Below are 21,407 nucleotides of genomic sequence, written 5' to 3' on the forward strand. Positions count from 1 at the left end.
GCGGTATTACTCGCGTTCCGATGGATCTAATTCCGTACCCGAACAGTAATAGCCTATGCCCACCGGGTAAAGTGTAGCTTTCAAATCGGTCAACTTGTTTCGGAGCCTATGCAATCCAAACAAATAATCAAAGTATAGATAAGTTCAAGTTTTGATGTTCTTTAATTAAAAAAACATTTTTTGCAGGTTTCCTATACGAAATGATTTAAGGACAAAATGGTTAGAAGCTATTGGTGAGGAAAATATTAATCCCAGACATAAATATTGGTTTGTCTGTTCGCTTCACTTTGAAGATAGTTGTTTTAATAGAACACTGGATATCTTAAGATTACGTGACAACTCTGTTCCCACATTATTTTTGGTAAGTCTTAAGATAGTTTTTTTTTTTTTTTTTGTTAGACAAATCCTATGTAATTACATTATTAGTACAGTATATCTCTCCGTTCAATCGTTATTAAAGGAATATTCTTTTTTTCAGACACCCAAAGAAGGCCCCCTGGAGTCGTTGAATAGCTTGAAAACGATTGTAAATTATTGTATTTTTTTTAAGACAGTATCTACTTATGGCGTTTCTTGCGGATTCTTCTTCATAAGACCGAATCTTTGGCACCCTGCAACTAGTCTGACGTGAAAGAACTTTCATAGGGCTATTTGAAATAATAAATAATTACTTTGCCTGTGTTTTTTTTTTTTTTTCAAAGGTGAAGAAATGACTCCTCCCATTTGGTTGATGTTGTTGAGGTTATTAGTATCAGTGAAGTTAATGTGATAGTTAGTTCTATGACGAAGAAATTATTTATACTAGGTTATTTTTATGCACCCAGTAAGACTCGTACGTACTTCTAACTAGAATACAATATCGATATTTGTTGAATCCGGTAGTGGTACAACCCTAGTAATGGCAGCCATTTTAGTTACTACTGCAGACTGTAGGTGTGCAGGTTTTTTTCGTGACATTTCCTGTCCCTATAGTTATATGTCAATGAAATTATTTGTATGGATGTTCTTGTCTATCGCTAGAATATATGTCAATGGTACCACATGGGTACATAGACATAATATTAGTAAACAGGACTGCGCATATAAACCCAAAAAACGAGCCGAGTGAAACAGTTAGTACGGAGGCTGTCTGCCCCTTTCTAATAGGGTGACTATGAGATTAAGCTATGTGAGACAAATCCGAATTTGCTAAGATTATTAAACACAGATTAGTATTGAAGTTTTAACTTACGCAGTTTGTGACCTTAACCCCTCTGCTCGACAAGGTTTTGACATATGACTTTACCGTTGATTCGGCGGGATATTTTGAATCGCGACATGGAACTCAAAAATTTGTACTAACTTTCAACACATAAATTCTAAGTCCGTAATGCCTGATCAGAAGTATTTTAACTATAACTTTAGAGCTCACTTATTTGACAACAACGGGCGAAGGTCAAATGGGGTCAGTTAATTCAGAAATAGATAATAATTACGGTGTTTCTAAGTCTATCGAAAAGTTAGGCATTTCAAATTTGGTGAAAACTTACCAATAAATAATCGCATCACTTTCTCAAACACAACACAAACGTCATATTTATAACATTTTCAATCCGTTGCAATACATTTCGTGCACTTATTTATGATTCATAACTAAAAAATCAGCACATAAAATACACAATAAAAATGAACAATTTACAAGATCAAAGTCAAGTAGAGTTTGGAACAGAGTACATTTTTTTTTTCAATCAGCGGTGTGCATTCGATACCTAAATCGGATGTTTATTATAAATAATCGAATACCAATTTTATATATATTTTTTAATAGAAACTTATTTCAATTTTATTTCTTAATTTTAAATTATAGGTTCAATTTGTTTTTGTTGTGAAGAAAAAATATTAAAGTTTTATGAAAGTTTTTAGCATAGGTAAAATTTTTATACTGGGTGTCCTATAAGTCCTTTGAATTTTAAATTTCGAATAAAATTCAGATGGCGCGCCGGAATGGCGCGCGGGGTGCGGGGATAGCATCAACGGTCTTTCAGGAAAGTTTTATCGGAGCAGACCGTGGTTTTTGTGTGCGTGAGTCACAACAATGATTCGGCCACCATTGCGCGGCGTAAAGGACATTGGGCGAGATGTTTGAATGTTGGTCTACTCCCCCTCTAGTAATGAGTCATACATCATTTGAAAGGTCTTTTTAAGCGTTACATTTTGTACTTACATACTACTTACCAATTCTTAGTACTTTATATGTTAGAACATGTTTAAGGTTTTTTATCGATAGTTAGTTTCAAGTCCTTAGATTCCTTCTCTAGTAATTAATTATATATCACTGGAAAGGCCTTTTTAAATCGAACATTTCGTACTTAAATACCTCTAACAAATTGTCAGTACCTAAGAAGCTACAGTAGATTTTAGACATAGTTATTATTTCACTAAACATGGTCCAACTCCCTAAATACTAACAAATGACAATCACCGCCGTACAAGAAAATACTTTATATAACATAAGCTTTCTATTGATGTATTACTTAATGCTAGAGGAGAGGTAGATCAAAACGCTCATTGTCCTTTGGTGGCGAAAAAAAATTGCTTCATTCCTCTAGGCATCGACTTAATATTTTTGATCCTATATAATGATCCCGCAGGACTTCTGAGGATCTGAGGCGGATGACGGGGAGTAGCGACCCCGCGCTTCTTTATAGCTTGTCGGTCAAAAATAATCTTTCTTGTTCTACTAGTCAATGCAATTTATTTGATACCCGTATTGACAGATTTGTGAAAAGAAAAATAAGTCAGCGGCGGCCATCTTTCTTCCATCTTGGACCAGCTTTCGATGAACAGCGAGTAGCAGTTCCGACTACCTATTTGCCCTTTCAAACAATAAAATCGTCATAAAATTTTGCGATAACTACACCTAACTACAGCTCTCGTCAAATAGCTTTGCCGCTCAGTTAAAAAGTCGGAAGTAACGAACCGCCATTAAGTTTGGCAGGACTACAGGAATTCTGTACATAAAACACCCGAAAAAATAAATAAGTCTTCAAAATTTGCGGTCTTCAGAAATCCTAAAAACCGAAAAAAAAAATATTCCGGCTACAACGTATTTTCTACCACTGATTTTCTAGCATTTTTTCAAAATAAATAAAGTCATTTTACTTTTCCTAATTTATTTTCAGATTATAGTATACAAAAGTGCAATTTAGTAATATTATAATATCAAATAATATAAAATTATTAAATCGATTCTTTATTTTAACGAATCGGATCATTCGATGCAAAACTTCTATCACCGTCGCCATCTTGTCTATGCGTCTTCAAATTTAAAAAAAAACAACAAATGTAAACAAACATGGCGAGTTCGATCAGAATTCCCGGTAATTACGATTGGATTTTCAAAAGGTATATTACTAAAGGGATGCTAAATATGAAAGGTTTGAATGCGTCAAAATAGTTAAAATTTATTTAGTTATTTTATTTAGTACTCACAAATACGGTTTGATTGGAAAGAAAATAAATATGAGCGTAAATAATTAGGAAAGTGTATGACTCATTCGCAGACCCCGATTGGGGTCTAAACCGAGCTTACGGTGACATTGATGTTCAGACCCCAATCGGGGTCCGCTACGGATTTGACGGTTAAGATACTAATAAAGGCTTTTAATAATTAGCGGAAATTAGCAGTATAAAAGCAGGAAGATTCGAAGTGCAAACTGTTTTTTTTGTATTTCTACTTCATATATAGACTGCTGAGCCATTTATGTCGCCTTTCTTCATTTTTTGGGAAGCTATAACAATAGTACAACAGTTTTAAAATCCATCACCCATATTTTGACTCGTTACAAGAATTCATGGGCACCCTAGTTGTTTGGTTTACGAAAATGTTATTATTAGCTAACCTGTGGAACGATATATTGCAACCACCATAGGATTTACTTTTGCAAGTAGAAACGCAACACTTTTTCACCATTTTAATAGTTTAAATTGATTTAATACAAAAAAATATAAACAAAATTTTAAATGCTGATTACGCGCCAAGAATGTTCAGGGTTACCGCTAGAAAATAAAAAAAAGCAAAATAAAAATTTATGTTGTTTATGTTTTAATAATAAATACGAATAAATTAATGCGATTGTTATTAATTTGTTGACTTACAATTGTTAAAATGAGATAAAAATATAAGTGATTCAATTGTTTTTGGGAAGACAAAACTTTTGATCACAACATTTTTTTTTATGCTGGCAAGGTGTTAGAAAGAGACAAACAGCCTCCGTTCGAACTATCCCTCTTGGCTCGGATTTGCCTCTGTGTATTATGCAACCAATTTAGTACCTTATTGCGTTAGGATAGAGTTCATTTTCGTAAATATATATTTTGAGCGTGCGCAATCTTGTTTATATAGTAATATTATATCTATGCATGGGTACCACAGCTGCACAGCGCCAGCGCGCTGCGCTGTGCTGTAATATACTCTGTGGAATATCGGAACTAAATGGAACTGCCATACCTACGAAAAAAACGTGCATAAAAATATGATAAAAATACCTGAATGATTCTGTTATATCTGAGGCTGGTGCGCCTGGCTTCACAACATGGGTATAACATCCATCATCATGTACTCCGTGTTTCATACAAATAAAGATTCTTATTCTTATTCATCCTCCGAGCCTTTTTCCCCAACTATGTTGGGATCAGCTTCCAGTCTAACCGGATGTAGCAGAGTACCAGAGCTTTACAAGCAGCGACTGCCCTATCTGAGGGGCATTTACGAATAAAAGAAATACCTATATAAGAATAAGGGTCTTACAATAAAACGCTTCTGATAGGGACAGTAAAACATTTTGTTTTCGTTTCGAAAGTCCAGTGTGAAATTAATTATGAATATGTACTTATATATTTATAAGTAGAGCCCCAATCCAAAAACATCTCAGTTTTTTGGATTGGGGTTTTACAAGTCTATGCCAGTGTGGGGTAAGTGCCCACTGTGGCAAGGCCCTTGGGTATAGGATTTACAAACGCAGAGAAACATACTTGTCTTTCTACGATGACTTATAATCAAGGGCGGATCCAGCTTCGGCGCCAGGGGGTGGTCGCACAGTCGTGGTCAAGTCACAGAAAATGTTATATTGTAGCGTAACCTTCTTTTAATATTAAAAGTAGTAGTATAAATACAATAAGCACGATCGTAGCGAGCTCGAAATTTTTACGAATGTTAAGTAAAGTGTTTTCATGTAGAAAATGGCCCGAGCAGAGTGAACTACACACACGTGCCAAACAAAAAAGCGCGAGCGAAGCGAGCGCTAAAATTTTTGTTCAGGTCGAAAACTAAGGTTAAAAAAGTGTTTTTATGTAGAAAATGGTCCGAGCTGAGCGAACGCGAGTTCTTGGACATAATTACAGATGCGAAATTTTTTATTCTGTTCGAGGACTAAAAGTAGATGAAAACGCTTTCTTGCTGTATAACAAATATACAGCACAAATACAAGAAAGCGCGATCATAGCAAGCGCGAGAATTTTTTCAGGTTGAAGACTAAACGTTTGAAAAGTATTGTATACGCAGAAAAGGGCGCGTACGTTTTTTATTGCAGCAACAGAACAGTAAAGCATTTTCTGTAAAAACTTCAATTGTCTTACTATTGGTAAGGGTTCATGAGATCATGGCCGTCTCTAGCTCATGTAGCACCTGGGTGCAATCATCACCCAAGCGCCACCTATGTATCTATTGAAAGATTTTGAGTAGTACATATTGATCGAAGTACTTTACAAGGCATATAAATAAATACGTTCGAACGATAGTTACTTTTTTGATACTGTTGTGAGGGACTTAAAAAATGTTTCCAAATCATTGTAGGCTCAAACTGTTGGCCAGATTTAAGTTATGAAAGTCGAGACAGGACAAGGTAATTGTAAAAAAATTGCGCGAGCGAAGCGAGCGCGCAATTTTTTTTAATTTTGGGTCACAAAAAGTTCATAAGTTTTAAAAAGCGATGTAAAGTAACAAGCAGTCGGAAGCGCAAACTGTTTTGTTTTGAGGACTCCATTAATATATTTTTTTTGCAATATTTTACTTATGAAATTATCAAGGCAAGGTACATATAATATTGCGCAAGCGAAGCGAGCGCGAAATTTTTTGAGCCTACGACAAAAAAGCACCTGCTTAAGTTCATTGTAAAGCAACAAGTAGCCGCGAGCGCTGCGAGCGCGAACTTTTTTAAATTATTTGTTTGAAGACTCACAAATCAGACTGGGAATTACGTACAAATAAAAAGGAACTGTGATTAGAGCGAGTGCCATTTATGTTCGTTGATTCCGGTGCGTCAATAAAAATAATAAACAATCAGAAATACAGTACAGACATAGTCATTTACTCGCGAGCGTAGCGAGCTAGAATTTTTTCACTTAGTTGGAGGATGTTAAAAGTTAAAAATAATCAAAATGATCAATCCAACAAAGCGAAGGCGACTTTTTTGTCAGTATCATGATACAATGTGGAACTTCCTTATCGAACGTGTGTAATTTCTTCAAAATTTCCTGGTGGTGGGGCGTCCCGCGGCGCCGCTGATAGGCGCCCGGGTTATTCGCACACCCTGCACCATAGGTTAAGACGGCCCTGCATAAGATACAGCATGCAATGTAGACAACTCGGACAGCGGATTCTTAGTAACATGATCCCGTTTCCTCCTTTTAGGTAAATAAAGAATAGAGAGCGAGCGTTGCGAGCACGAATTCTTAAGCAAAACTACTCTACCTGTAACTATGTAGGTATCTACCTATTCACTCGGAATAAAAATTATCTTATACTTATAACAAAAACATAAAACATCGTGTTTAACCATTTCAATTATTGGTCCTCTTCGTCTTTCTTCAGGTCCTGAACCTGGCCCAGGGGGGGGTCATGACCTTGTGACCTACCCCCTGGATCCGCCGTTGCTTATAATATCTTGTTAAAATCGTAAGTTATCGATAAAAAGTCAGTATTTAATTATATTGTTACAGCAAAACTTTGAATTTCCCGCTACCAGTAGAAAAATGCAAGCTGCTTTAGGCCTCTACCTCAAATTTTGCGGGCAGCGGGGCGGCGGCGGCGGCGGCGCGGGAGCGGCAGGATCTTACGCGTATAATCAAATGGAACGGCCCTCGAATACAGCGGCGCGGGAGCGGTGCGGCGGCGGGCAACGAGCGGTGCGCTCCAGTCAAGCGGTGACCGCCCGCGTTGGGCGTCTGCATTGTAGGCATAATGTTATACCACAGATTATATAATAGTTACTACGTAACAGATAAATCACTCCATACAAAAAAGTCCATACCTACTGTTATAAGCACCTACAAGTTCCCCAACTACCTACAAATTCCTAGCTGCGTTATAAAATGAACCTTAAAAGCTCGAGCGCTCGATTGTTATTCCAATGCGATAGCGCACAGTTCAGTGACCGCAACCGTGCCGTCGCCGTGCTTAGGGTTGCTTCTTACAATGTATTAATATTTAAGTAGGAAAACAAAGTTACGCTTATTTTAAGATAGCCTTTTTTAAAACTGAGTTTTTAAATAAAAAGTAATATCAAGAATATTTTTCTTTAGTTAACTATTGTATTGCCTACTAAAATGGAGTATGGGTACATATTACTAAATATTACCTAATACGTAAGCATAGGTAAGTACTTAAGTAAAGCTTTCGTCAAAATCAAAGGCGGTTTCCAACTATTTTTCGAGCACAAGTGCCATACCCCATATGGTACAACTCCGTCGAGTGTTGATACATACCTAAAATTGGTTTCTGCGTAGCGAAACAACGTAATGTTCCGAGTCGTCATTAAGTTGGACCAGAACTATACCTACTTACACTCGAGATGTGTTTTGAGCTACAAAACTCACAATACAGTTCATATAACTAAGTAGGTATCTAAAGTAAAATAAGTACCTAATGATCTCTGTTGTTAAAATCATAAAGTAGATAAGTATTAATTTATTAAAAAAAAATAGAATTACTAGATAAGTTCATACATATAAAATGTTTCTAAATCTTACAATAGTCGCATATAAACCAACACAACTCAAAATAATCCATCAGTTTGTTAGGTAGCTTAAACAACCTAATAAAAACCAACAGCATAACGTACCACGAAATAAAAATAATAACATTGGAGCGCGCGCGGCGCGTGTGACTGTTGAAAGCCCTGAGCCGCGTGGGGCTACCGGTAACCCAGCGAGCGGTAGGCATTTATAGCGCGCAAGTACGTCGAGTGACAGAGGCCTGGTTATACATTTTTTTTGTGACGTATCAAAATGTCTTCGGACGTGCAAGAGCTAATTATTTCGGCCATCTTTGAGAGGACACCCATATGGAACAGCAAACACAACAGAACACAACACTACACTGCTATAGCGCCGCGCGATCTGCCCGCTAATTTCGAGAACAGGAATGCGTTGCCCGCCCCGCTCCCGCGCCGCCGCCGCTGCCGCCCCGCTGCCCGCAAAATTCGAGGCAGAGGCCTTAAATAGCAGCCTGCACAAATACTCTAAGTCTATCTCTACGGCCTGCACTCCTCCGGCTTTCTTCTCCAAAATGATTTTAAAATCTGAGTGCTATGGGATAATGATAATAGAGTTGAATGTGATCAAATTAGAGGGGTCCAATAAAAAACTTTTTATAAGCAGTATTTTATTAATTTGATAATGCATTTCAGGTCTTATTTACATGCATGGGCACTGTAATTTTAACTTAACATTAATAAATAAGTTACCTGTGAAGTTTATTATTTCAGCATAAGTAGTGTTAATACAAGATATATTCAGGAAACTAATATAACTAACCAAACTTTTAAAAATAAGCACTATCATCGAAATAAGACACTAATAGTTACTTTAAATTATACAATACGTAAAAATCTACATACAGCTTAGTCAAGGAGACGAAAATATGAGGGCATGCTTATAAGGCAGAGCTAGCAATATTTGACAGTGGTGCTTTGGTGACTGAGCTCTGTTTAGGACTATTACGATGGATAATGCATAATTGCCATATAGGTACTACTACTACACACACTTCTCATCAGTGGATTTAGAAATTTATAGGCACAGAGAAAATTTATTGAGCATCCAGCAGAGCAACTCATTGAATAGTAGGTAGTTACAGTGAATTACCCTACTTGGGTATGCTTTCAGGCAACAAAATGTATAAATTTATAATTATTCAGACTGACTCGTAAGTAAATAATAAATTTCAAGAAGAGTTGGAGGCCAGCCAGAAGCGATTAGAAATTTGAAACCGCTTATTATCATAAAATAGTACTGGCCAGCTCTCCTTTTCAGTAGAAAACTACAAAATAGTATTTATATTGCAATAGTATAGTATTAATTTGTGAGTACTTAATGCTGTGTATTGTAGAAAATCATTAACTAGATGCCTTGGCAGCCTGGCGCCTTTTAACATCCCAATTGTAAACTCTTGCCATGTTTACTTCAGTAGTTGTCCATTGGTCTCTGCAATTAAAAAAATACATTTAAACCATCTTCTATGTACTGTACTTAATGGATGTGTGTGGTCAATGGATTACATATGGACAGATCTTTGAGAATTATCCTGAGTGGTCGAACCTTACCTTAAGAAATCTAAATCATGTTCAACACAGTCTAGATTCTTCTTAGCAGTAGCCATATTCGATGAGAGTAAGCTTTCAGCATCCTCTAATGTATATTCTAACATAACATTTGCTCCAAGCCACAAATAAACTTTTTCAGTTGGAGGTATGTTTGCCTGAAAATTAAATTACATTAATTGATTTATTTATTTTTCATACATTATTTTAAGAATTAAAATGATTTAAATTAAATATGTACTAAATTGTCAAAGAGGATTGCACATACATAGTTAAAATTAGCTTGTAAACGACAAACAATCCAATTATATACTGAAATATTATAATTATTTATTTACATTTATGATAATACTGAAATTACCTTCACAAACACTTGATCACTGAGAAGAAACTCTGTTTCCATTTCCTCTTTCTGAATCTTCAGCTTTTCAATCATTTCTAGTGACCTCGCTAAATCTGGTATCTGTTGCCTAAGACGCCTCCGCTTTGTTGCTAGAGATAACTCCATGTGTTTATATTTAGCGTGTTGTTCATCAAGGCTTCGCAAAACTTTGTCTACTCCGCCAGAGTTTTCAGGCTTGCTCATAAATTCATCAACATTATCCTATTAGAAGTAGAAAATTGAGATCAGACTAAGTAATGAGAGTTAAAATACAGATAAATGATTGTCTGGGTAATGGGTATAAAATCTCCCACATAAAAAATCATGATCGCAAAGCAATTAAAGATATTTCTGATGAGACATCAGTGAGGTTACTATAATCACAAAAATCACAGAATCTGTAACAATGAGGAGCATTTCACTTATAAACAAATTTTACTTATGAATAGTAAAGTATCTTACCACAAACACTGCCTCTGGTATGCCCGAAAATGATTTTGGGTTTGAAGTGTCTGATTTATCACCTTCCATTTTTAACTTTTTCTTACAGAATTTTAATCGGATTCTGAAAATATGAATGAGACAAATATTTTTAGTACAGTGAAAGTTTTCCGAATCAGTTACTGCATCGTCAAAACTTACAATAATACTTAAAATCCCTTGTTTTTTTCGCATAAGGCACTGCACTCCGGCAGTCGCACTTCAATTCAATGAACGAATGAAACGAAGTACGAACGCATGTGAGCGAATGAAATTGAATAAACCAAAACTATGACCAAAACCAAACCATTAATCGATGGAGTGTAGACCAAGAATACTGAAGCTAAGTTTACTCCGCCTACTTCGCCCTGTGTAATGATTTGTATATGGACGCTAAATCTGTGCTGAAAACGCTCCCAACGATACGATTTTTCATAAAAACAACCTTTTTGATGTCGTAGTTTGAGAGTATTCTATCACTATTTGGTTTTTATCTGTGCACTACGTCTATTGTTTGTGGTAAGGACATTTGACACATACCTATTTGACAATTGACATTACTACGATTGATTGATCAAAGTATTGTTTAACTTTACTGAATCTGCGTAATTTGCAAGGAATTTTCCGCATCTAAACGAATATCTCGCCTTCTTACAACTCGCTGTGGGTAGCAGGTTTAAGACTAGTGCTAAATTCACTCGTGGTACATGTATTTTGTAAATATTAACTCTATCAATTTGATTTCAGACCAAACCTTCCGTGGAGGCTACGCCCTGTTTTGCATTTCAAAGTTTTAATTTTCCGTTCAACATAGGCCTATCAGACACCGCCGTTATGGATATGATGGTATCAACGTTGCAACAGCAGCGGGCTGTAACAGAACAATTGAGACGAGAAGCTGCAATAAAGCGCATTCCCGTCTCTGTCGTGGTATCTGACATCGTCAAATACATTAATGAGCACGAACAAGAGGATTGCCTCCTTGTTGGCTTTTCCAGTCAAAAAGTTAACCCTTTCCGTGAGAAAAGTTCCTGCACTGTACTTTAAAATGATCTTTTACTTATAAAGGAATTTATTATAATGGTCAAACTTTACTGTTAAGTGTAACACTTCATATTCCTATGTATTTATCTTCTGTAGGGCTGTATTAATAATAATATGTTTGGTTTTGTATGCAAATTGGTTACTTATTATTTAACTTGTACTGTCAAAAGGTAAATAAATATAACTGTTTAATTTCCAATATGTTTTATTTGTGCACAATAAAACTGAATTCCAATTCCTCTATTACCTATTTATTATTGTTGACATCTACCAATTCCACAAAAACATTAAATTAATTTCCAATGTGTAGTACTGTTAACATATAATTATACATATTAAAGTGATAAGCTGCTACTAAGATTTTGTATTGTGAAGTCTTCCATGTAGAATAATGGAGACTGCTAGCTATTATTTAACAATTTCAATTGTACATTTTTGTTACCACAAGAGACATCAATCAGTACATCAAAATCAGTTTAGATTGAATTTACACTACTTGCATAATACATAACTATAGGTACATAAAAACCTGTATATCAAATGAAGACAAGATTTATTTGGTGTTAACATTGGAATGCATTATTTTTACTATGACTATAAATGTAATATTTTATGGATTTATTCTAACATTAATTAGTATTACCATACATGTTGGTTTAATTATGTGCAGCTTATGAATTTTCTGGCATAGTATTAATTTATGAATTATTTAAATAACCAGGCAGAAAGTTCTCAATCACTGTTTGAGCTTTAAGTATTTATGTAAAGTATCTGATCCAGCTACAAAGTTATTTGGTTATATTTGCCTAAGATTCAGTCAGTACTTTTGTCTGATACAATTAAAATCATCAGTAATGTCAGGCTTGTATTTTTATATGCAATATAATGGATAAAGTGTGCAATATTAGAGGATAGTTCCTACTTTTTGCCAGCTATCATAAGTTTATCGGGTGCACTACTTTATAATACAATATTACGTATATAACATCTAGCACAGCAATCCAGTTAGTGAAAATAAATGTCTCATAGTTCTGTGAAAAGGAATTTTCATTGAAATAATATTTATCAAGGCTTCAGGATATAAGGACTGAATCATTAGAAATTATAAATAAGTAGTTCATATCGTACAAACACCATTTACCGAATTAATAATGCCTAGAATTCACACTTCTTATGTTTCCCAAGTTCATACAAACATTTACAACAAGGTTCCGTAAGAAACTTCTGGAATTTATCCATTTGATATTATAGTCTAACAAAATGGTTACAATTCCATATGAGTAACTAATGTCATTGTTTTATCACTTCAACAGTACCAACAGCTATACCCCACTAAATATATTTAAACAAAATTAGCCAATATTTCTTTATAATGTATGGCAGTGGAATTAAACAAAGGGTAACTTATTTAGTATCCTGTAAAATGTTTGAGCAAATTTGGAATTAAATGAATAAATCTTATACTAGGGGTAAAACTATATAAAAACATAAATTTACCAACTATCAGTCTTTTAAATTGATGTTGATTATCAACCTTGTGGCAATTCGTCTCTCAAAAGTTTACAAAATATGAAAAAAATATAATATAAAAATAAGGAATAGAAGATCATAAATGCTTAGCACTAGCATACCTATTGTCAGATTTGTTATTAAAATATGTGTAAAGGTTTTATCTAAACAACTTAGTACTAAGACTGATATTATTTTCTATGGCAATACTCAATTAGAAAATGCCTTACATTCATCAGTCGAAATAATAAATTAATCACACAAATATATAAATAGATAATTCTAATAGTTGACTGTTATGTAACTAACTACATTACATTTTAGACTAATTATATACATAAACATTTTAATATTTACTTACAATGCTTATTAACACTGTTATCTTTCAATTTCAGCTCATATTCATAAGATTAGCGTTGTTTTATCACTAATGTCTACCATATTTTACCATGTACCAGCTTACACATTACTCAATACTAGTCATAATAATGGAGGACATTGCAATATATAATAATGACACACGATACTACTTTAAATAATAAAAGTAACGAGTATACATGTTACAGTGCATTTCTTAATTTTTGGCTAAACTAGTACATAGGTACATTTATTTCTTAGAAATAAAATTTAAATAACTAAGTAAATAATGTTTATAAAAAGGCCTCAATATTTGGTATCATGAATACTCTTTATTATGCTAAGTGCGTTATACTTTTATAGAGTAAAAATAACCAGATCTTCAAAGAATTTTGCACACAAGCTTGTGTAGTTGTTTTTGTAAACTTTTGAGGTGAACCATCCCTTAAAAATAAATTGAGGGTTACATTATGTTACTCATAACTTGATTCAGGTGAAAAGATTATAAAAACTGGATCAATATACTTATCCTTTTAAAAAATTATTCAAGTAAAACCAACAAACTAAAAATACCTTTTAAATAAAAGAGAATATTGAAAATTACAAGTTATTAGAAGGAAAATGAAAAGACCCTGAATCAAGTTATGACAAATAAAAATGTGGTGGGTTACCATTGCAATTCACACACTTTTTAAACTCTCTCTTGCTTTGGTGGTGACATATCTTCGTTCCCATTGGCCACACTTTGATGGTATAGCTTCAATAACTCCATGGCATCTTGGGCCTGGCGCTTCTCTAGCAATATTCTGAAAACAGAAAATGGTAAAAATATTTAAGACTATATGTAAAAAAAACAATTGTGAAAGGATTTGTAATAATTATGAGAGGGATTTTTATTATCATCCAATGCATTCTTTTGTTAAATAAACCATTTCTCAAAAGCTGTGCTGCTACTAGTAATCCATATATAAAGTTATTGTAGTATTAACATTTTAAACTGAAGTCATACTTGAAACATCAACAAAAACATTTAATTGATGTCTAAAATAAAGCAAATAATTTTCAGAATTGTAATTACCTTCCAGATGCTTCTTTGATGTGCTCCAAAATGATTCTATTGTCTCTGTCTGTGACAATGTCTGCTAGACTGTCCGGGTCCATATCCGATAGCAGTTCCAGATCTTGACCTCCAAGCAGTGAGATGTGGCACAAGTTATGTTGCAGGCGGCCCACTAAGTTTGCAACTTGCCCTTTGTCTCCTAATGCTATATCGTCAGTTTGATCAAGGGAAACTTGGCACTTTGGCATATTCGGAGCCCATTTTTCAAGACCATGTAAGATCATAAGAGAAGTATCAGGGTCCAAAGTAGAAAAGTATTCTTCGTCGTCCACTTCTGTGCCGTCGGACTCCAAGACCACTGTTAAATTCTCCGATGGCATCCCTAATTTTTCTGGCACTTTCGCAAGGAGATCTTCTAGGGATGAAGCTACTATACCTTTCTTTTTGTCCCGATTTACATCACATATTTTGTACGGCTTGTTAATATCATGCTCCATTATTTTAGTATACTATTTAAGTTGAATAAATTTAGAACAATAGCTTAATTCCCACTAAAATATATTTTTTTGTTCTTCAGTTATCAGGCACTGAGACAGATTCTCCAAATTACGCGAGTTTTTTTGACTGGCTTTTTGTGGTTCACAAAAGTGGTCGATTTGACGTTTATAAATATTGCCAGAGTAGAAATATATTTACTCCAAGTTTTATTGTATTTTTAGAATTATTATTTTTTATCATGAAATGATTACAATAATTCTTTTAAGTTTCGTGAGAAGTCTGCATGAGCACCAGTCAGTGTTTTTGTATCAGCGACCGTCTCCTACAAGCTCCTGAATATGACTCCCGTTTTGCTCTACCGCTCACGGCGGCGCGGCGCCGCTCATCATGGTATGAACCTACCTAACTTTAAAATATAGTTAGGTGCCCAGATATATATCAACTGCTTTTGCAGGAATTAACTTTGCAAGATTTTTACTCACTAGGTTTTCTATATATCCAATTATGTCGACGAGCAAAGGGGCAATTGGATTGCTCTTGAAGTGGACCGCATATATTTGCGAGTTTGCGAGGTTCTCAAGGCACGTCTTTCATAGTTGCTATAGGTACCTAGTAATTACCTACCTACCTAATTACAAAGTAGTAGGTACCTATATGTATTTATGTAGGTATACCTGTTAAATACTATCCTCATTTTTAACTAGTTTCCTCTCAAAAGCCTTACGTTTGTAAGTACATCTAAGAATTGTGACTTAACTTGTTTGCTGCGCATTTAATCAACACTTCTGGTGAATATTGGTTTAGTAGGCTTATTTTTTTACCACACGGAGTGTTATTTCCTATTAGTGAATAGGTAGATTTAAAATATGCCCGGTAACTGGACTGGACCCAATTTTATAATAATAAAAGTAAAACGTGGACCTGGGGATCTAATTATCATCTTAAAATGTGGGAGCAAATTAATAGTCGGTGCTTAATGGGCAAAGTTTCTTGTGTGTTTATTTATTTAACTAACTTACGTGGGTAAGTAGTTTTTAACAATTAACAGCATTAAGGTATAATTACAGGTGCAAGCAAGCAGTTGTAAGTTAGTTGATGGGTCCTTAGGAGTCCTTATTCAAATTGAAAATATACCTATGCCTACGTCAAAATAGAAAAAGGCACACTTTCCTGTAAATAAGTAACTCTTGCCACCTTATTATACACCATGGTCTTTAAAAAATCACCGGTTTTTGTAATAACTTTGGATTAGAATTAGATCAGTAGCTAAGTTCGAGACGACTGCGATTGTTCAAACCTAGCCCAACCTGTACTTTTTAGGACCACGTTTTATAAAGAACAAGGTGGTGGAGATGTTAGCTGCATTTAACCCGCGCTCACCTATCAAAAATAATAATGAAATGTCAATTCGCGATCAGCTTCGAGGGCTACGGGCCAGGTATACAAGGGCGGTCGTGGGGTCACGTTCGGTCACAGCGCGGCGCGACGAGCGAGGATCAATATAGTCTCCCCTACCGACTCACCCCCTTATTACTCTGTACTAGAATGCAATTTGCAACGTTAAAACAATAGTTTAGTCCTTTTGTGCAGGTCTATGATTCTAGGCGGCTTTCAGTTCATCAAACGGCCATGTTTAAGTAGGAATTTAGGTAGTTATGTCGTAGTTCTACTGGCTTTTCACATGAATAACTTTCGCTCAGTTTTAGTTTAGTGGTACAAATGCATCATTTTCCTACGTGTTGGAAATTACATAGAGAATTATAGTGCTTACCTAAATATAACAGCTAAAATTTTAGGTATAAGGTAAGTAGATGTTACCTAAAAAGAATAGGTACTAGTTATTTGCATCATTCATAAGCGTCAAAGCGATATAAAGAGTTGCCAGAGGTACAGTAGTACAGATACTATACATTCGTAGGTACTTAGGTACGTTATTATTAGGTTTACTTAGCGTCTAGACTGCACAAGCAAACAATACGTTCTCCCTTTAGCTGTGCGTCTTCTAACGTAGTACCTACCTCCTATTTACCCCTCGCTACAACTAATCAACAGTCGCCTGAAATGTAATATTCTTCTTACTTAGGTAGGTTTCGTAAATTGTATTATTTCTGAACAAACGTGAGATGTTAAACGTATATTATATTGGTTTATGTAGGCAGTGTGTAAGTCCTACATACCTTAATACAAATATGGCTAAGTAACTACTTATATTTCATCGAATAAGTGCTTACACGTGGATTAAATTAAACACTCAGTAAAATAAATTACCTCCAGTCCGCACAAATCGGAAAACTGGAGTTACACAAAGGTCTCATGTGAAGTACCTACCTAGAAGTTACATAGAGATAAAAAGAAATTGTATAACATTAAATGTATGCCATCATATAAGTTATGTATTTTTGCTGCCAATAACATCCTACTCTAGGAAGCTGTCTGTGACAGCAGACCTAAAACCTCCTACGCTTATTTGACTCACTAAATGAGTTTTCCGAAACTCTCGAACGCTAAATCGTTTTATAGCATCGGAAAGAGGTGGATTCACCCAATTTCATCAAAACCCTGAGGCCAACTTAAGATTGTGCCTACAGAATAAGAGCGTAATATTGGAAAATCACTAGCTGTATTCTCAGGTTAGATAAATATATACGCGACAAACAATGATTTACGTGCGCAATAACGTGAAAATATTCCCTACTTTGCTATACATACGTATTATATTCTTATTTAAGTACATTATTGGTGGCATTATTCTATTGGGCACCATAGTGTTATAATTACCTACTTTAATTTCCTAAATTACTTTAAGTACCTACCTCAACTCTCTTGATTAGGAAGAAACATATTAAAAAAAAAAGATCCCGACGAATTGAGAACCTCCTCCTTTTTGGGAAGTCGGTTAAAAAGAAGCCCAAACTGTACTTTAAAATTTTATATAAGCTGTCATTCAGAAAATACAAACTGACGCTCCAATTTAATCTGTTTGATATATCGTTTGTCTACTATTGTCTAGAGAGATGGTATGATTAGGTAAGTAGAAAGTAAAATTGTTGTAGGCTATTTCCGAACGAAACTAGAGTGAGCAACAAGTGGGTAGTATTAACATCTGCATTATTAAAGAGCGGGGATGTACTAGTTCACAACAAACGACGCATCTGCAATGCTAAAATAAACATAGCCCACGAGACCGCAGAACGTACAGCGAGTGACTACTCAAACTTATTGTAAGCTTTTACATTACAATATCCTTCCAAAGTTTTCTGAAAATTGTTTTACAAAAGTGAAACAAATTGCCTAAGTTAGCTATTATTATATCCCGGTTATAGAATTTTAAGACAATGCTGAAAAACTAATACCTAAGTGCCAAATTGTCTCGATAAGATAAGATCTTAATGGAAGTAAGAGTTTGAATAGTCTAAATAGCATTGAGTCGAGTATTTAAGTGCTCTATTTTAGTAGAATTAGTGCTATTTTTGGACCAGTCTGTAAGCTCATAGAAATATTATTTTCATATAATACATTATTCATGAATGTAACAGACAGAGGTTTACTTATAATCACCAGAGAGTGGCACAAACCACATAGACTCCCAATTAAGTCAACCACCTCGAGGTAACTGACTCGTTTTATAGAACGATTAGAATTCTATTGTTAATGGTATTATGTGATCATTTTCTGTTCTGAATAGGTGAATAAACCTCTGAAGTCATGATAAACTTATTTCATATAATTTACGAGTATGTGTTTTCTATACCTATTTCATTTCTATTTTTCGCTAGAATTTCAATCCACCAAATGGACTGTTTCGTTGATAATAATTTATGTGCGAAGCTACCGGTGAAGCTACACTCGTAAATTAGGTGAGTGATCCATAAAATTTACATTCGAAAAATTCTCGTCAATCGATCTCTTCCTCTGTACAGGAAGGGTCTCTCTCTACTCTTTGATCTAAAGCTCAGATTAAAATTTTTGAGTTTGTAACTTTTTACACGAACTACTTATTTGTTTGCCATCTCCAACATTTTAATGTTGGTATTAACATCTTTATTCATAAGTATTAGCAATATTGTAGAGTGCTGAGTTGCATGAAAACTGCTACTACTATTGCATAGACGTCCATGTGAAAGAATTTAAAATTCCAACAATACATCAACTTCACTGGAGTAAAATTTTCAATGACAGTGCACGTTGTACATGTATTCGTACGGATGTGGTTTGTCTCGGCGGTGTAATGTAAAGTCTCGTTGACATGGTACCTGCATCAACGGAACACGGAACATCACAGCGGCTATGTCCGGGTGTTGTCATTGCAAACTGAAAACTTTGACGTAGGTAGGTACCTGTGTGACGAAAACACTCTGGATAATAACTGTTTTTCATATGCATTAGGTAAGTCCGTGCTCTAACTAGTGTAGGAACAGAATGGTAATTTTATAAACATGGCTTTAAATAAAATATTTCATAACCTAAACCTCTCTTAAAAATAACAATATGTCCACTTTTTTGTTAGCCGTCCTTGCAAGTAGGTCAAAAACTTTGCAATAAAGCAAAATCTGAATGGGAGAGGACGCCAGAGGGTAACATTTGCTGACCCTATTTGTTATGTCTTTCATAAAGGTCAGATGGGCAGACTTGAACTCTATACGCAAATAAAGGAACTTACTTTTGTGAACTTGAAATTGAAAGTAGATAGAATTGTTTAGGGACGAAAGCCTTAAACGACCGTGGCTAGTACCTTTGGTAAATATCCTTTTAAACATCCATTACTTAAAGATTTAAATTTGGCCCGCGGCTAAGCTGATGTTTATTCATCGATTTCGCCCCGTATCCTGTTTATCAAATAAGCCAAGACAGTAACAGCAGTTATTTATTTATTTATTTATTTATTATACTTTTTGCACACATTTTACAAAAAAAAACAATGTACAAAGGCAGACTTAACGCCTTAGGCGTTCTCTACCAGTCAACGTTTAGGTGGAGGAGAAATTTCATGGCAGGTGCACTAAATATGTATATAAGACAAATCGAAAATATACAGGAATGAATTTTATCCAGTGCGCAAACTTTGTCAACTTATAGTTAAATAAGTTTTATAGATACGAATATTTTTATTTTGTCGTGTTTTAGTACAAAAAAGAAAAGTTATTGATATCGAAAGATGTTTATCTTGTAACCGATTGTACGGTCACAGTCGTCATAGTAGGCACGGCGGCAACGCGAAACCGGTTTACTGACGCGAGCGCGCTGCTCCAAGCGCGTAAGAATAGTTGGTATCCATATTTTGCTGATTTTAGGGCGGACAAAAGAATGAAAAAAAAGTTTTTACTGATGATGCAGATATGTTCTGTTTATGATTCTGGACCACCAGTTTTTTTTGTGCACTGCTTAAAATTCATTCCTGTATAGTTATAGTCGCTTTTAGAAATATTGTCTACAAAGTCGGAGCCTGTACTCTGACAGTGAAGGCTTTAAATATTATGTAGTAGCAGTGAAGTGTACAGCAAACTCACTTGCCATATTTGTCACGGTGTGTAGTGTTGAAGCTACAAGTACGTATTGTGTGCAACTAGCCTTTAGCTGCAGCTCACGCGACCTTTGCAGCTTCGTATTCAGGTCGAGGTCGCACATCTGACCTCAGGTTCCCACGGGCACATTACGGCTGCCACATGAGTGCCACAATTTGTGCCTGGATACCACAAAAGCAATTGCATCGGAAACCGATACGAACTGAATTAAGTAAATTGAGATTAATATAAACAGAAGCAGCTCTCAGTATAACTTTGTCATCGTTAGCAAATGTAGTTATATAGTGCTATTAAAGAAGTTCCGAAATTGGTTGATGAAAGCAGATCTGTGGTCATTAATCTTTGTTAAACGTATTCTTATAGGTTTCGGCTGAGAAATATTCACTCGTTTCTGTCCGCGGCTTTACTCAAATCCCGTGGAAACTAGAAGTTGTTTCCATTCGGATAAAAAGCAGCCTATAGCCTCCCTCTTAAGTGGGCTATCATATAACACTGAGAGTTTTTCCAATCAAACTAGCAGCCCCTGAGATTAGCGCATTCGAGCAAGTGAAAAGACAAACTCTTCAGTTTTGTAATATTATTGTACTTATGCGCATTTCTTGTATAGATTATAGTACAAGGTTCAGCTTATAATGCGATCGCGTCTAGCTTGATGTTGTTTTTGAATCTTTCACAACTATGCCACGGTAACTTTGATCGATCACTGTCGCCGTCGGCGTCTAAACGATTAGCGAGTTTTAAAATTTGGGTCGAAAAGAAACAAGTCATCTTCGTAAATAGGGAACTTTCACAATAGGTACCCTTGGTCTGTGGTATTGTTGTTTATTTTTATTCAGTTCAGAAGAAAATAAAAAAACTTGGAAAAACATGGTTCCTGGTACCTATAATAGAATATGTCTGTTTCAGCGAAACCTAAAATCCATTATTAACTACGACAATTTAAATGGCACCGAACGAATTCATGTGCATAATGATGT

At 35.1% G+C, this 21,407-nt stretch overlaps 3 protein-coding genes across 3 annotated transcripts; 1 reads left to right on the forward strand and 2 right to left on the reverse strand.

Annotated features, from left to right (window-relative positions):
* Positions 1 to 8,624: 8,624 nt before the first annotated feature.
* On the reverse strand, positions 8,625 to 10,738 carry LOC124633752 (prefoldin subunit 3). Its single transcript, XM_047169074.1, has 5 exons — positions 10,603 to 10,738; positions 10,423 to 10,525; positions 9,940 to 10,182; positions 9,582 to 9,736; positions 8,625 to 9,462 (listed from the first exon to the last, which is right to left on the reverse strand). The coding sequence occupies exons 2-5, from the start codon at positions 10,489 to 10,491 to the stop codon at positions 9,375 to 9,377; spliced, it is 555 nt and encodes a 184-aa protein (XP_047025030.1). The 5' UTR covers positions 10,492 to 10,525; positions 10,603 to 10,738; the 3' UTR covers positions 8,625 to 9,374.
* Positions 10,739 to 10,939: 201 nt separating this feature from the next.
* On the forward strand, positions 10,940 to 11,680 carry LOC124633753 (guanine nucleotide-binding protein subunit gamma-1). The gene is made up of 2 exons (XM_047169075.1): positions 10,940 to 11,103; positions 11,188 to 11,680. The coding sequence occupies exon 2, from the start codon at positions 11,275 to 11,277 to the stop codon at positions 11,485 to 11,487; it is 213 nt and encodes a 70-aa protein (XP_047025031.1). The 5' UTR covers positions 10,940 to 11,103; positions 11,188 to 11,274; the 3' UTR covers positions 11,488 to 11,680.
* On the reverse strand, positions 11,672 to 15,128 carry LOC124633751 (DNA fragmentation factor subunit alpha). Its single transcript, XM_047169073.1, has 2 exons — positions 14,429 to 15,128; positions 11,672 to 14,156 (listed from the first exon to the last, which is right to left on the reverse strand). Exons 1-2 carry the CDS (start codon positions 14,905 to 14,907, stop codon positions 14,042 to 14,044), a joined length of 594 nt encoding a protein of 197 aa, XP_047025029.1. The 5' UTR covers positions 14,908 to 15,128; the 3' UTR covers positions 11,672 to 14,041.
* Between the last annotated feature and the right edge of the window lie 6,279 nt (positions 15,129 to 21,407).

This window comes from Helicoverpa zea, chromosome 10 (assembly GCF_022581195.2).
Source record: "Helicoverpa zea isolate HzStark_Cry1AcR chromosome 10, ilHelZeax1.1, whole genome shotgun sequence".
NCBI lineage: Eukaryota > Metazoa > Arthropoda > Insecta > Lepidoptera > Noctuidae > Helicoverpa > Helicoverpa zea.